Source organism: Alexandromys fortis, unplaced genomic scaffold (genome assembly GCF_014885135.2).
Source record: "Alexandromys fortis isolate MF-2015 unplaced genomic scaffold, M_Fortis_MF-2015_v1.1 scaffold_312, whole genome shotgun sequence".
Lineage (NCBI taxonomy): Eukaryota > Metazoa > Chordata > Mammalia > Rodentia > Cricetidae > Alexandromys > Alexandromys fortis.
In genome coordinates this window covers 462,426-476,933 of record NW_026068184.1, presented here as the reverse complement: position 1 = coordinate 476,933, position 14,508 = coordinate 462,426, and the positions used below count along the sequence as shown (strand labels likewise).

At 50.6% G+C, this 14,508-nt stretch overlaps 1 protein-coding gene across 8 annotated transcripts in view; it reads left to right on the top strand.

Moving 5' to 3' along the window:
- The window catches only part of Hip1 (huntingtin interacting protein 1), a 122,712-nt gene that overhangs the window by 67,446 nt on the left and 40,758 nt on the right, over window positions 1-14,508 (top strand). For 6 of the 8 annotated variants that reach the window (XR_007589662.1, XR_007589664.1, XR_007589663.1 and 3 more), the window contains exons 2-5: window positions 7,024-7,087; window positions 9,064-9,206; window positions 10,345-10,401; window positions 13,024-13,104. Coding sequence is in view for 5 of the 8 variants with exons in the window: in XM_050129297.1 (XP_049985254.1) it covers window positions 7,024-7,087; window positions 9,064-9,206; window positions 10,345-10,401; window positions 13,024-13,104 (345 nt within the window). In the remaining 3 variants the exon portion in view is untranslated. Of the gene's footprint in view, window positions 1-1,196; window positions 1,248-3,041; window positions 3,094-7,023; window positions 7,088-9,063; window positions 9,207-10,344; window positions 10,402-13,023; window positions 13,105-14,508 lie in introns of those variants that run through there. The other 2 variants (XM_050129295.1, XM_050129298.1) reach the window with 2 other exon arrangements.

Sequence of the window (14,508 nt, the reverse complement as noted above, 5' to 3'; positions counted from 1 at the left end):
ATCAGCTGGGGACCAGCGTTCCGACAGATTAGCCTGGGGAAGAGGGCTGTTTGGCATATTGGTGCCTTTTTCTGTTGCTGGCTTTTTTTTTTTTAAGTACTCTAGCACTTAGGAGGCAGAGGCGGGTAGATCTCAGCAAGTTCAAGGCCAGCCTGGTCTACAAAATAAGTTCTAGGACAGCCAGGACTGTTACATAGAAAAACCCTGTCTTGAAAACAAACAAACAAACAAATACTCTTAGCAAAAGTAACTTAAAGGAGAAAGGATTTATTCTCACATATGGAAATATCAGGGCAGCAGGCGGGGAAGGCATGTTGGGAGCAGAATCCCGGCTGCTCACCCAGGAAGTGGGCCAGAGCAATAGAGGCTCAGAGCCTGCCGCCACTGACCCTCTTCCTCCAAAGAGACTTCACTTCCTAAGGGTTCCGTGACCTTCCCAAACAGTGCCCCCAGCTGGGAACAAGAGCTTACACACATAAGCCCTGTAGGGGACATTTCGCATAGCACAGCAGGCGATGATGGGCTTTGGCGAGGAGGTGAGTGTAAAGATGATGGCGAAATGGCGGTACCTCTTCCAGATGGATGGTACAGTGGCAAATTCTGTCACCTAGAAGTGAGCCTCCGCCTGTCTAGATTAGATTGATTGCATGGGGGAGGAGCCGGCCTGAATGTACGTGGTACCATCCCGCAGGATTGTACGGAAGCCTCCTGCTTATGGAGCGTCTCACTGCACACCACTACCATGGCTCACACTGAGTTGGCTCCTGTTTTGCCCTGCCTGGGGTTTACTGAGCAAGCATGAAATGGAAGAGCAGGAAGGGGAAGAGCCAGGCTGGTCTACAGAGTGAGTGTCAGGACAGGCTCCAAAGATACACAAAGAAACCCTGTCTTGAAAAACCAGAAAGAAAGGAAGGAAGAAATAAATAAATAAANCTCTCTCTCTCTCTCTCTCTCTCTCTCTCTCTCTCTCTCTCTCTCACACACACACACACACACACACACACACACACACGCACACACACACACACACAGTGGAAAAAGAGACTGCTGTCTGCTGCCATAGCCCTGGTCTTTGATTTCCCATAGGAGGTGGGGCCATCCCTTCTCATGGGTTTCTTCCCCACCTCAGCCCAGGAAGATTGTCCTCTGGACACCCGTGTCTCTCTCATGGTTCTTCTCTTCTTTTCTAGGTGCTAAAAGACTCTCTGAGATACAAAAATGAATTGAGCGACATGAGCAGGATGTGGGTAAGTGTGGGGGTGCACAGGGGACCCCCTAATCCTCATAGCATATCATCAAGAGCATGGGATGTAACAAGTTAGCTTCTTGGTTTGGTTTGGTTCAGACAGTGTCTCAAAGAATCCAGGCTAGCCCCAAATCGACTATGTCGCTAAGGCTGACTTAGAACTCATGATCCTCCTGTCTCCCCTTCCTGTGTGCTGGGATTGCAGGCATGCATGGCCACGTCCAGTTTATACAGTGGTGGGGGAAGCAGGCACCCTGCCAACTAAATCACATCACCAGCCAGCCCATCTCTGATTGTTTAGCTTCTGTGCGGGGCGAGCCGAAGATGTCGGAAGCTACAGGCAAATCCCAAGTCCCCAGAGCTTGTCCTGGGGACATGAATTCCATGTCATGAAGTTAGGGTCCCTCACAGGGACTTGTCATTGTGCTTGTGCCCTTTGTGGTCACAATACATTGCACTTTCAATTCTTTGTTTCGGGGCTGGAGAGGTGGTTCAGAAGTTAAGAGCACTGGCTGCTCTTCCTGAGGACCAGAGTTCAATTCCCAGCATCCATGTGATAGCTCACAACTACTTCTAACTCCAGAGATCCAGTGACCTCTTCCGGCCTCCTCAGACACGCTTACATGCATACACAGACCTCTATGCCCACAATACACCTATACACCTAATAAAATAAGATCAAAAAAATTAAAGTTTTATCATTTGTTTGAGGTCTCCATACATAGCCCAGGCTAGCCTAGAACTTTAGCCTCCTGAGGGTTGGGCATGCCATGGGAGGGTGGAGTGGGAACACAGGAGGGGTGGAGGTGGTAGGATATGCTTTTTTTTTTTTTTTTTTTTTTTACGTATATGGGTGTTTTGCCTGCATTTGCACCATGTGTGCGCCTGCTGCCTGCAGAGACCAGAGGAGGGAACTGGACAGTTGTGAGCCACCATGTAGGTGCTGGGAGTCAGACCTTGGGTCCTCTGGAAGAGCAGCCAGGCTCTTGACCACTGAGCCATCTCTCCAGCCCCTTTTTTTATTTTTGTGTAATAAGAATTGAACTGAGGGTCTCTGGTATGCAAAACAGGCACTGTACCACTGAGCCAGCCCCCAATCCTCTACCAGGTGATTCTAGGCAAGTACTCTATTACTGGGCTATGACCTACCCCAGCCCCTCACTGGGGGATTCTAGGCAGGGGCTCTACCACTGAGCAACACCCCAGCCCCTCACTGGGGGATTCTAGGCAGGGGCTCTACCACTGAGCTGCAATGCCAGTTCCTGCTTTTTGCATTTCTTCTATTTTGCTTTCTGTTCTTGCTCTTCCCTGCCCTTTTCTTGGGTGTTCTTTCTGGCCTCAGCAGTTGGTCTTCCTCTGGCCCCCTGCCTGAAGGCTGCATCCCAACCCAAGGCACATCCTCTCTGCCGACCCCTGCTAACCTTTGCACGCTAGCCTGGCCTTGGTAGCCCAAAGGCTGGGCTGCTGCCCAGAGCTGTGTGCGTGACTGGACAATGCCCTGTCAGTCCCGCAAGCCAGCCCAAGCTCCACTGCCCCCTCTAGTAGCAACACCCAAAAGCTTCCTATTGGCTACATCCAGGCTGGTGTGCCCGGAGGGAGCCTGTAAATAGAGAGACTAGAGAGGGAGGAAGAGAAGTGAAGAGAAAGCCTCCCTTCCGCAACGCCTGCTGATAATTGGCTCTTGGGGACCAGCTGGGGACACAAGGGCCAGCTGGGCCAGGAAGTGTTGTACAATGCTCTTCTTTCAGGAGAGCCGCTGCTGGCCTTAGGTCCCGTGTGACTCCAGCGGAGTAGAGAGAACAGGGTGTTCTTAGAGGATGTTCTCGAACCTAGACCCCCCTCCAGAGGTGAGACGCCAAGCCCCTGCAAGTCCCCCCTCCCTCTGCTCACACAGGCACCCGCCTGCAGAACCAGATCCGTCCAGACCAAATGATTTCTCTCCGAGTCTGGGCAGCAACTGAGTGGTATGGGGGAGCAGGTAGCGTCGAGGCTTGGGGACCCCCATCCTGTCCTGCCTTAGGTTTGGGGGCATATAGAAGGAGAAGCCAGAGTGTCTACTCTGGATCTGTGTTGTGTGTGTGATGTGTTTATGTTCATATGTGTATGTGTAATATATAGACGTGTTCATAATGGTGTGTGCATGTGGAAGCCAGAAGTCAACTTAAAGTGCCTTGCTAGGTGGTTCCCCGTCTTATTTTTATCCAGATAGCGTCTGCCCTTGAACCCGGAGATCATCTGACCAGTGAACTTTAGGAATCCGCCATCTCTGCCTCTGTATCACACTCCCCAGATGGGATGATGGAGTTATGAGAATGTGCACCACACCTTTATTTTATGTGGGCGCTGAGGGTTGAATTCCGGGTTCATGCTTGCGTGGCTATAGCTTGACAAGTGTAAGAAAATGGTAAAAACGTAGCCTTTAGGTCTTTTAAAGTGACATTTGCTTATTTATGAGAGGTGGAAGCTTACCAAGGCGTGCATATGGGGTTCACAGGACGATATGCAAGAGTCTAGTCTGGGTTCTGGGGATTGAACCCAGGTCGTCAGGTTTAGCGACAAGCATTTTTTCCTGCTGAGCCATTCATTTCCACCAGCCCCAAGATGTAGTCTTTGCAATATAGATAGATGTAGAAGTTTGTGTGAGGTTGGATGGAGCATGAGGGCGTCATCTGGGCAAACTGGTCTTAACAGGAACCTCTACCCCAGAATTATCAAGGGTTTGGGTGCCTCTGAGGCGCCCCCACTCCCTTCTTTTGAGACAGGATGTTATATTGCCTGGCATGGCCTTAAATCACTCTGTAGCCCAGGTGCACCTAGAACGTAGGAGCCTCGTGCTTCAGCTTCCTCCAGTAGCTGGGATGACAGGCTAGCACCTCTCAGCCTGGCCACAGCCAGCTTGCTTCAAAGAGCCTAGCATGAACCAGACATGGTGGCACATATCTGTAATCCTGAGAAGACTTGAGGATTGTGAGTTCAAAGCCAGCCTGGACTAGTAAGCTTCTGTCTCAAAACTGTGGGGAGGGGAGCTAGGGATACAGCTTAGTTGGTGGCTTACTTGCCTAGTCTGTGTGAGGTCATGCATTCATCCGAAGCACCAAATAAATGGGGCACAGTGGGGCACACTGGTAATCCTAGCGCTCAGGAGGTAGAGGAAGGAAAATAAGAAGTTCAAGGCCATTCTCTGCTACATAGTGAATTCAAGGCCAGCTTGGAATAAATGAGACTCTGTCTCAGCAAAACCCAAAACTGGAGAATGTTAAAGCTCAGACCCGCCTTGTGTCTCAGAGGCCTGAGAGGCGGTGTGAGCAGAAGCTGAGCTATAGCCGAGAGCCATGGTGGGGCCTCCGCACCGGTGAATATTTCTGGAAGTACGCCAGGTACACCGGTAACACTGAATGCGCTCCTGTGAGCGTCCCAGCTCCAAGAGAGGACGTCGGGTAACAGCTAGGTCGGGGGAACCTATAAATGCCCCAAGTGGCTTTTACGTTTATTTGTTGTGCATGTGTGGTGGGAGTGCGGTGCGTGCACACACGTTTGACGATCGGAGAACAGTTTATGGGAGTTATTGCTGTCCTACAGTGCAGGTCTGGGGCTTGGTGGCAAGCACGCTTAATCCACTGAGCCATCTTGCTGACTCGGGAGTTAGTATCTATTGCACATGTCTATGAGGGCGTTTCAGAATGGAGTTAATTTAGATGGGAAAACCCACTCTCAATGTGGGCGGCACCGTCCCATTGGCCTGTGTAAAAAGTGAGCTGCTGGGTGGTGGTGGCCACTGTGGCAGCACACACCTTTAATCCCAACACTTGGGAGGCAGAGGCAGGTGGATCTCTGTGAGTTGGAGGCCAGCCTGGTCTACAGCGTGAGTTCCAGGATAGCCAGGGCTACACAGACAAACCCTGTCTGGGGTTGAGGAGGGGAGAGAGCTGAGAGCCAGCGTCCATCTCTCTCTGCTTCCTGCCTGTGGATACAATGTGACCAGCTGCCCCACCTCCAGCTACCATGCCTTCCCCACCATGATGGACTGGACCCTCAGCCTAGGAGCCATGAGCTACCTTTTCTCCCTCCTGTGGCTTTTGTTAGGAATGAGAAAAGCAACAAAGATCCAGCTTCTTCACCAAACCCAGTGCCAGATCAGGTCTTTCACAGTTGTGCTGGACCCAGGCTTGGAGGCAGTGACCCCTTAAATACAACACTGAAAAAACCCACCTCATTTATAGCAAGCCCCTGCACAGCTCAAGAGCTTTCTGTGGGCCCCAGCAGCAGTGCGTCCAGTGGCATTGTCCTTACAGCTACTGTCCTCTCCCTCACAGTGGGAACCCGTGAGTCTTTCTCATAGGCACTCAGAGAGGTGATTGGCGGGTAAATTGATTTGATCTAGAGTGTGGCAATGATTTGCTTCAGAATAATCCAGGGAATGAGGGCCCAATGGTTGGTGGTAGCTGTGTCTGGAAATAAACAGACAGCTAGCTAAACAGAGCCTGCATTGGGCCCAGTGACTGGGGGTGCCTGCACCAAGCCTGTGATCTGTTTGATCCCTGGGTCACACGTGGTGGAAGGAAAGAATCAACTCCCACGAGTTGGCCTCTGACCTACGTGCATTTTGGCAGTTGGCAGGCAGGCATCCTTCCCCACCCCCCCACCCCCACCCCCGCAATGCATAAAATAAATAAATAAATAAAACCTTTTTAGAGAAGTCAAACAACAGAGGCTTGGATGGTGGCTCAGGGTTTGAGAGCACATATACTGTTCTTGCAGAGTGCCTGAGTTCAGGTCCCAGAGCCCCATATCAGGTGGTTCACAGCGCTAGCCCCAATGCCCCTGGCCTCTCCTAGCGTCCGCACTCATACGTACACATACCCGCAGCCAGACACACACATGCACATAATCTTACAAAATAATAAACCTTTTAAGAAATCCCGGCTACCAACTAGCTTCCATGATATGATGCCATTTGTGCACGTTATTCACGGGTCTAGGACTCTGTTAAAATTAGCACCAGGGTCTTGATTTTGAAAACAACAGGAAAGGAATAATTTCATGTTTTTCCATGTAATTAAGGAAGGAAAAAGGATTTGCCCTCGAGCTGGAAGATGACCAAGAGTGGATGGAGGGCCAGGGGAGTTTTGTTTGGTTTATTATTTGGGGGAAAAGTACTTGCTTCAGCTCTTGCGTGAAGGTCGGGGAACACTTGTGGATTGGGATCTCCCCTTCCATCTTCCTGGAGGTCCTGGGAGGAGCACCCCGGTTGCCTGGCTTGCCGTGCAAGCACCTTTACCCACCGATCCCTCTCGCCAGCCCTCAGTGGGAAGGTTTGGAAATGGCCGAGGGATGGCTGGCTGGTCTCAGGCCACAGTGGCTCCCCGACACCAGCATCTCTTCCTCTTGTACTCTGAGGAATAATGTTTCCCCGGGGATGAAAAAGCCTTCCTTTGTGTGGCCCCCTAATTACCAGGCTGTTGTGCCAAGCCAGCGAGTAGCAGGCGGGTGCAGCAGCTGGGCACAGCCAATGCCAGGCAGCAAAGCCTGTTCCCTTGGGACAGCCTGGGACAGCTGGTCTGGGAGCACTGCCCACCTCTGCCCCCCCCCCGTCTGACCCCCAAGCGGGGTACCCGCAGAGGATCTAGAGGGCCCTGGATGGTCTAAGGGCAATCAGAAACCCCAAGGGTCATTGGAGGGGGGGAGGGGAGGAAGGAGTGGGAAGTTGGGGGGGTCTTAGCCACTCTCAGAGGCTTATTTATTTCATCTCCTTCCCCTCCCCCATCTTGTTTTTGCAGACTGTCAGCGTCAATAAAGCCATTAATACGCAGGAAGTGGCTGTGAAGGAAAAACATGCCAGGAATATCCTTTTGGATGTGATCCTTGGGAGGCCGACCCTGGAAGGGGGGTCAAATATTGGGAACTGAGGTCAGGAGGAGGCTTCTCGCCTGCCAACAGGAAGAGTAACTCTTGCCTGGGACAGAGGGCTGCCGATGGAAGCCACTTCCGGTCTAACTACAGACCCAGAGAGCACTGGTCTCAGACACCCAAGAGCCTGGCAAGGCCCCAGGGACCCAGGAGGCCATCCAACCCAGACCTTTTCTCTGTATTTAGTTAGTTAAGTCTTCAGCCCAGGACAGATGACTAATTGAGGGGTCCATTAACACACTAAAGCAACCTGGCCACCAGGTTCTCCCAGAATCCCCCAGTCCCTGCCTGTTACTTAGTCCTGGCTGGCAAACCCACTCCCCACCCCTAAACTTCTCTAGCCCAGATGCTGGGCTGCCCTTCCCTATACAACCCCACCGTTTTGGTGACCGGGCCTTTTCAGCTCATCTATTCTCCCCTCTCCCCGCACGGCCCAGCTCAGTCTGGTCATGTCCACTCTGCACTCTCCCGATGTCCCTGCCTGTGGCTGTGCTCTCCGTGCTGAGCTTCCCCCCAGCCTCCACTTTTTGATGGTTTTTGATGGTGGTGGTTGTGAGACAGGGCCTCATTGTGTCCTACAAGTTGGCCTCAGAACTGGGATACTCCTGCTCTCGATCCCACAGGGATTGTAGGTGTGTGCCACCATGCCCAGCTTCTCTCCCTCACTGTAATAATGTCTGAGAAAGCCTCCTAAGCTGGCTCAGCTGGCAGAAGCTGGTCACAGCGGACATCCTTCGTCTGGTTCTCAGAAAGCACAGTGGGCCAAGGAAGCCTGTCTTCACGGCTGTCCTCCAACATCCACACATGTACTGTGGCACGCGCCGCTCACGCCCACACACGCATGGCATCCACGTGAACAGTGATCACAAGAGGGAACCCCGTGTTAAGGTGGTAGCCATGCGCTGGAGAGAGATGGCTCAGGGGTTAGGAGCACTGGCTGATCTTCCAAAGGACCCAGGTTCAATTCCCAGCACCCACATGGCAGCTCACAACTGTCTGCAGCTCCTATTCCAGGGATCCGACACCGTCACACAGACATAAATGCAGGCAAAACACCGATGGACATAAAATACAAATAAATAAATTATTATTGTTTTAGATGGTAGCAATGGCCCCAAGAGCCCTACCCAGCCAAGGCCACCCCTAGCCCAGAGTCACATGTGCAGATTAGATGGGCTGTTCCTCTCAACACACTTCCATTCCTGAGGACAATGGTGACACTAATCTCGACCACTGGGAGGATGAAGCAGGGGTATTGTCATAGTTGGAGGCCAGCCTGGGCTACTGAGTTGAGGGGGCTGGGAGTGTGGCTCAGCTGGGAGGCTGCTTGCCTAACATGCCCAGGGTCCTTGGTCCCAGCCAGCCCCAGCCTGGCATAAACCAGGTGTGTTCTATGTAGCTGTAATCCCAGAAGTCTGGAGGTGGGGCTAGGAGGATCAGAAGTTCAGAGTCATCCTCTATTAACAAACTAATTCCAGGACAGCTGGGGCACTTCAGTGTTGACCCAGTCTCAAAACGACAAGGGAGGGGCGGTAAGATGACTCAGCAGATGTAACGGAGGTTGCTGTTAAGCCTGAGGACCCGAGTTCAGTCCTCGAGACCCCCCGCATGGAACTGGTTCCAACAAGCTGTGCCCCCCCCCATCTTCTACACATGTACCTGGGTATATGAGTTCCCACACATACACATGCACATACACATAATTATAATACATAAATAAATGAAAATGTAATTTTTTAAAAAGTTCCTTTTTCGGGGAAACTTATAGAGAACAAGATATTTTAATACCCTCAGCCTCCAAATTGTCAGAGCATAGGTGTAGAACTGTGGGGTCTCAGCGGTGAGCAGCGCCCCACCCTCCTTGCCAGTACCACGCGCCAGGCCCTTGCTTTCCCTGACTCCCCTCTCACCGTGCATCCTGGGCACCCACCATGAGAAAGGGGCGCAGACATTTTGGTCCGTGGTTAATCGACTGCCTCTGTCCAGCAACGCCATGCTGTGCTGGAAGTTCTGTCACGTCTTCCACAAACTCCTCCGCGATGGACATCCAAACGTGAGTCCCTGGGGCAGCAGGGGAGGCCAGGGGCGCATGCAGGGAACGGGAAACTGATTTCCGCTCCTGTCGCCCATGGCCCGTGACAGATGCCAGCGAGCAAAGACGGGAATGGAAGCTTTAAAGATATATTTTTATTTAAATGTGTGTGTCTATGTGAGTGTATGTCACATGCATCCAGGTGCCTGACGAGGCCAAAAGGGGGCGCCAGATCCACTGGAGCTGGAATTCCAGGATGTTGTGAGCCTCCCAGTGTGGGTATTGGGAAACAAGCGCTCTCTGCAGGAGCTGTGAAACACCCTTAACTGCGGAGTCATCTCTCCTGCTCCAGGAACAGAGCCAGGAATTAGAGAAGACCGTGTCTCCTAGCTCATCTTAAGCCAGCAGATTATATAGGGAGAAGGGGGTGGAGACAAAGGTTGTCAATCATTTCAGGGTTCAGCCTTGCCCATTTGCTGGGGTTATCCCCCATATTTCTGATCAAGAAATCCCACTTTACTTCTGATATTTGTGCCTCTCATTATCATCCCTTGCACCCTTCTCTCGTTCTGTGGGTGTCTGGGCTCAAATATTTATTGATGGGCTTGGTCAGGTTAGTGTCTGCTAGTGTCAGCCTGTGCCAGAGGCACCTGGGCCAGGAGGCGGTGTTACACTCCAACTGTATGAAGCCAGCAACATTGTGTATGTACTGATTATGCTAAACAGCATGAAGTACGTGTTTCTTTGTAATATAGAATATGGAAGCACCACATTCACCTCTCCCTGTCCCCTATCAAGAGCAATCGACAGGCCACAAGATAATCCCAGGAGCCCAAGGTGGAAGGAGAGAATGATTTCTGAAAGTTGTCCTCTTATCTGTGGCCCCTGCACCCATTCTCTCTCTCTCTCTCTCTCTCTCTCTCTCTCTCTCTCTCTCTCTCTCTCTCACACACACACACACACACACACACACACACACACGCACACACACACACACACAGTGGAAAAAGAGACTGCTGTCTGCTGCCATAGCCCTGGTCTTTGATTTCCCATAGGAGGTGGGGCCATCCCTTCTCATGGGTTTCTTCCCCACCTCAGCCCAGGAAGATTGTCCTCTGGACACCCGTGTCTCTCTCATGGTTCTTCTCTTCTTTTCTAGGTGCTAAAAGACTCTCTGAGATACAAAAATGAATTGAGCGACATGAGCAGGATGTGGGTAAGTGTGGGGGTGCACAGGGGACCCCCTAATCCTCATAGCATATCATCAAGAGCATGGGATGTAACAAGTTAGCTTCTTGGTTTGGTTTGGTTCAGACAGTGTCTCAAAGAATCCAGGCTAGCCCCAAATCGACTATGTCGCTAAGGCTGACTTAGAACTCATGATCCTCCTGTCTCCCCTTCCTGTGTGCTGGGATTGCAGGCATGCATGGCCACGTCCAGTTTATACAGTGGTGGGGGAAGCAGGCACCCTGCCAACTAAATCACATCACCAGCCAGCCCATCTCTGATTGTTTAGCTTCTGTGCGGGGCGAGCCGAAGATGTCGGAAGCTACAGGCAAATCCCAAGTCCCCAGAGCTTGTCCTGGGGACATGAATTCCATGTCATGAAGTTAGGGTCCCTCACAGGGACTTGTCATTGTGCTTGTGCCCTTTGTGGTCACAATACATTGCACTTTCAATTCTTTGTTTCGGGGCTGGAGAGGTGGTTCAGAAGTTAAGAGCACTGGCTGCTCTTCCTGAGGACCAGAGTTCAATTCCCAGCATCCATGTGATAGCTCACAACTACTTCTAACTCCAGAGATCCAGTGACCTCTTCCGGCCTCCTCAGACACGCTTACATGCATACACAGACCTCTATGCCCACAATACACCTATACACCTAATAAAATAAGATCAAAAAAATTAAAGTTTTATCATTTGTTTGAGGTCTCCATACATAGCCCAGGCTAGCCTAGAACTTTAGCCTCCTGAGGGTTGGGCATGCCATGGGAGGGTGGAGTGGGAACACAGGAGGGGTGGAGGTGGTAGGATATGCTTTTTTTTTTTTTCCAAAACAGGGTTTCTCTGTAGCTTTTGGTTCCTGTCCTGGAACTAGCTCTTGTAGACCAGGCTGGCCTCGAACTCACAGAGATCCGCCTGTCTCTGCCTCCCTAGTGCTGGGATTAAAGGCATGCGCCACCACCGCCTGGCTTAGGATATGCATTTGTATGCGAACACACATACAGTGAGCCCCAGGCATTGCTCCATAGTAGCTGTTCACCTTGTTGGTTTTTGTTTGCTTTTTAGGTTTTTGAAACTGGGTCTCTCTATGTAGTCCTGGTTGTCCTAGAACTCACGGTGGAGACCAAGCTGACCTTGCCTCACTGAGATCCTCTCACCTCTGCCTCCCTAGTGCTGGGATTAAAGGCTTCTGACATCACCCTACACCAAACCTTACATTCATTTTTTGATTCATGAGCTCACTGAACTTGTGGCTCACCGATTAGGTAGAGATGGTTGTCCGGTGAGCCCTGGGGATTCTCCGTCTCTGCCTCCTTAGCACTGGGACTGCAAATTCACTCTGTGAGTGCTGAAGATGCAGCCCCAGCCCCCTGGGCTCTCTCAGCAGCTACTTACAGGCTGAGCCACATCCCCAGCCCTTCTTGTTATTATTATTTTTTTATCTCATTCCTTGCTTTCTTATGGATTCATTGGGTCTCACATTGTAACCCAGGCTAGCCTTCAATTCCAGACCCTTCTGCCTCAGCCTCCTTGGTGCTGGGCTTGCAGATGTACAGCCACACCTGACTTCCTTTACAAAAGCTTTTTAAAAAATATTTTTATTTTTATTCGTCTGTGTGCACACAGGGTGCTGATGTAGGCCAAAAGAGGGCGTCGCGTTTACTGGGGCTAGAGTTACAGGCAGTTGTGAGTGAGGAACTGAACTCAGGTCCTCTGCTAGAGCAGCGAGCACTGTGCGCTCTGGACTGCCTAGCCATTGCTCCAGGTCTTTACAAGGTCTTCTGCCTGGCAAATAGTTTAGCTATAGTAATGAGAGCCATGCCATATATTGCTTTTCTAATCCTATCATCCGTTCTTAAAGATCTGCTTGGCCATCTGGTATTTCTAGTGAATTTTAGTTATTCTTCACATTTTCTTTTTGTGCTTCTCCCCCACCTCCTTTGGGAGCTACTCTGTTTTCCTGGGAACACAATTCTTTGAAGTCAGTAACAAAGACAGGTTCCTCCAGAGAGAACCTGTGTTTGCCTCCGCAGAGATTGATCTCAATTAAGCTCTCAGCTGGAGGTTTAGGAATTCTGGGAAGGCCCCAGGGGAGTCTGCTGGGTCTCCCTCCCAGGGCTGGTTTAACACAGGACTTGAAACCGAACTTGAATATCTGTGGGAGCGCTGGGGTGCGCACCCTTTATATTTTTATTTTTACGTGTGTGTGTCTGTGTGTGCATGCGTGTGTGCGTGTGTGTGTGTGTGTGTGTGTATGTGTAAGGGAGGGGTACATGCCTGACACCAAGCATGGCTGCAGGAATCAGGGTCTTTCTTCTACCATGTGGGACCCTGGGGTCGTCAGGCGTGGTGGCAAGCTCCTTTATCCTCTGACCATCTTTCTAACCCTAATTATATTTATTACATGTGTTGGGATGGGGGGCACGTGTGTGACTTAACACTCATACAGGCGACACCTCGCCTGTGGCAGTCAGTCCTCTCCCTTCACCGCGTGGGTCCCAGGGGTGGGTCATGACTCAGGTTGTCGGGCCTGGCATCAAGCGCTCTCACCCACTGAGCCACCAGTAGCCCGAGGAAAAGGCTGCCTCAGTATTGATGCAGCTTTCTTCTTCCCCAGGGCCACCTGAGCGAGGGGTACGGACAGCTGTGCAGCATCTACCTCAAACTGCTGAGAACAAGGATGGAGTACCACACCAAAGTGAGCACCTGCCGCTCTCCATGGCACCTGCTCCCTCGCCCCATCCCTCCTCCAAGCCCTCCCCCCAGTCTTCCCTCCAGACCCTACTTGATCTTTATTATCACTCTAGGGAATAGTCTGGAGCCTCAAGAAGTGGGAGTGCTGTGGCCCAACTCTAAGGGGAAGTCAGCTGATAGAACAGTGATGATCAGGGACCCCAGGGTGACTTTTTGACCTGTGACCTTTCGCAGAGTCATTTGTTCTGCATTTCACAAATAGGATAACAAGTCATCTAGTGGGTGGTGTTTCCTGAGGAAAATGGCAAACCTTTACTTATGTATATAATTAAGATTTATTTATAGTTTGTATGTATTGTCTACATATATGTATGTGCACCATATGCATGCAGAAGAGGGCGCAGATCCTCTAGAAGGAGGGTTATAGACAGACAGCTGTGAGCTTCCATGGGGTGCTAGGAACTTAATGCACCTCCTGTGCCAGAAAGACCAGCAAGCGCTGTTAACTGCTGAGCCACCAATCCAGCCCGCCTTGGCTTTTTGTTTTGAATTATATTTTTATTTATTTGGGGAGGTAATGTGAGAGGACAACTTAGAAGAGTCGGTTCTTTCAGGGCTGGAAAGACAGCTCAGAGGTTTAGAGCGCAGGCTATCTTTTCAAAGGGAGTAGGGTTCATTTCCCAGCACCCACCCCACAGTGCAGCTCACAGCCATCTTCACACCAGTTCTAGGGGATCCAAGGCTGTTTTTTCTACACTCTGTGGGCAGCACACATACACATGGTGTATATACATACTTGCAGGAAAACACTCATATGCATAAAATAAAAATAAATCATTTTTAAAAAATCATTTGGAAGATAAAAATAATAAATAAAATGTACTCTTTATTAAAGTATTAGGGGAGAAAAATAGTTTACTCTCCCTTTCTATCATGTAGTCCCAGGCATCAAATTCAGGTCAAAACAAGCCAAAAATAAATAATAAACTAAATAGCACATGATAAAGCAAAAATAAATGGGTTCTCGCCTTGTTCTAGCTCCATGTCCAGGTTTTCAGTCTGGAATTTAGAAGCTCATGATGCATGGCCACCTGTCTTTCTATGATCTGTTTCCATGTCCCATGGTGTTTTGGCTAACTCCGCAGCTGAGGCAGGAGAATTGCTTGAATCCAGAAGGAAATGTAGCTAAATGGGCAGGCACTCACCTAGCACGCATGAAGCCCTGGTTTTCATGCCAGCACTGCTTAAACCTAGTATAGTGTGCACATCTAATTCCAGCACTCAGGAGGGAGAGGCAGGAGGATCAGAAGTTCAAAGTTGTCCTTAGCTACATGGTGAGTTTCAGGTCAGCCTGTGTACGTGGACTTTTCTTTCCCGCCTGCCAGTTCCTGAATAACCATGATGGAGA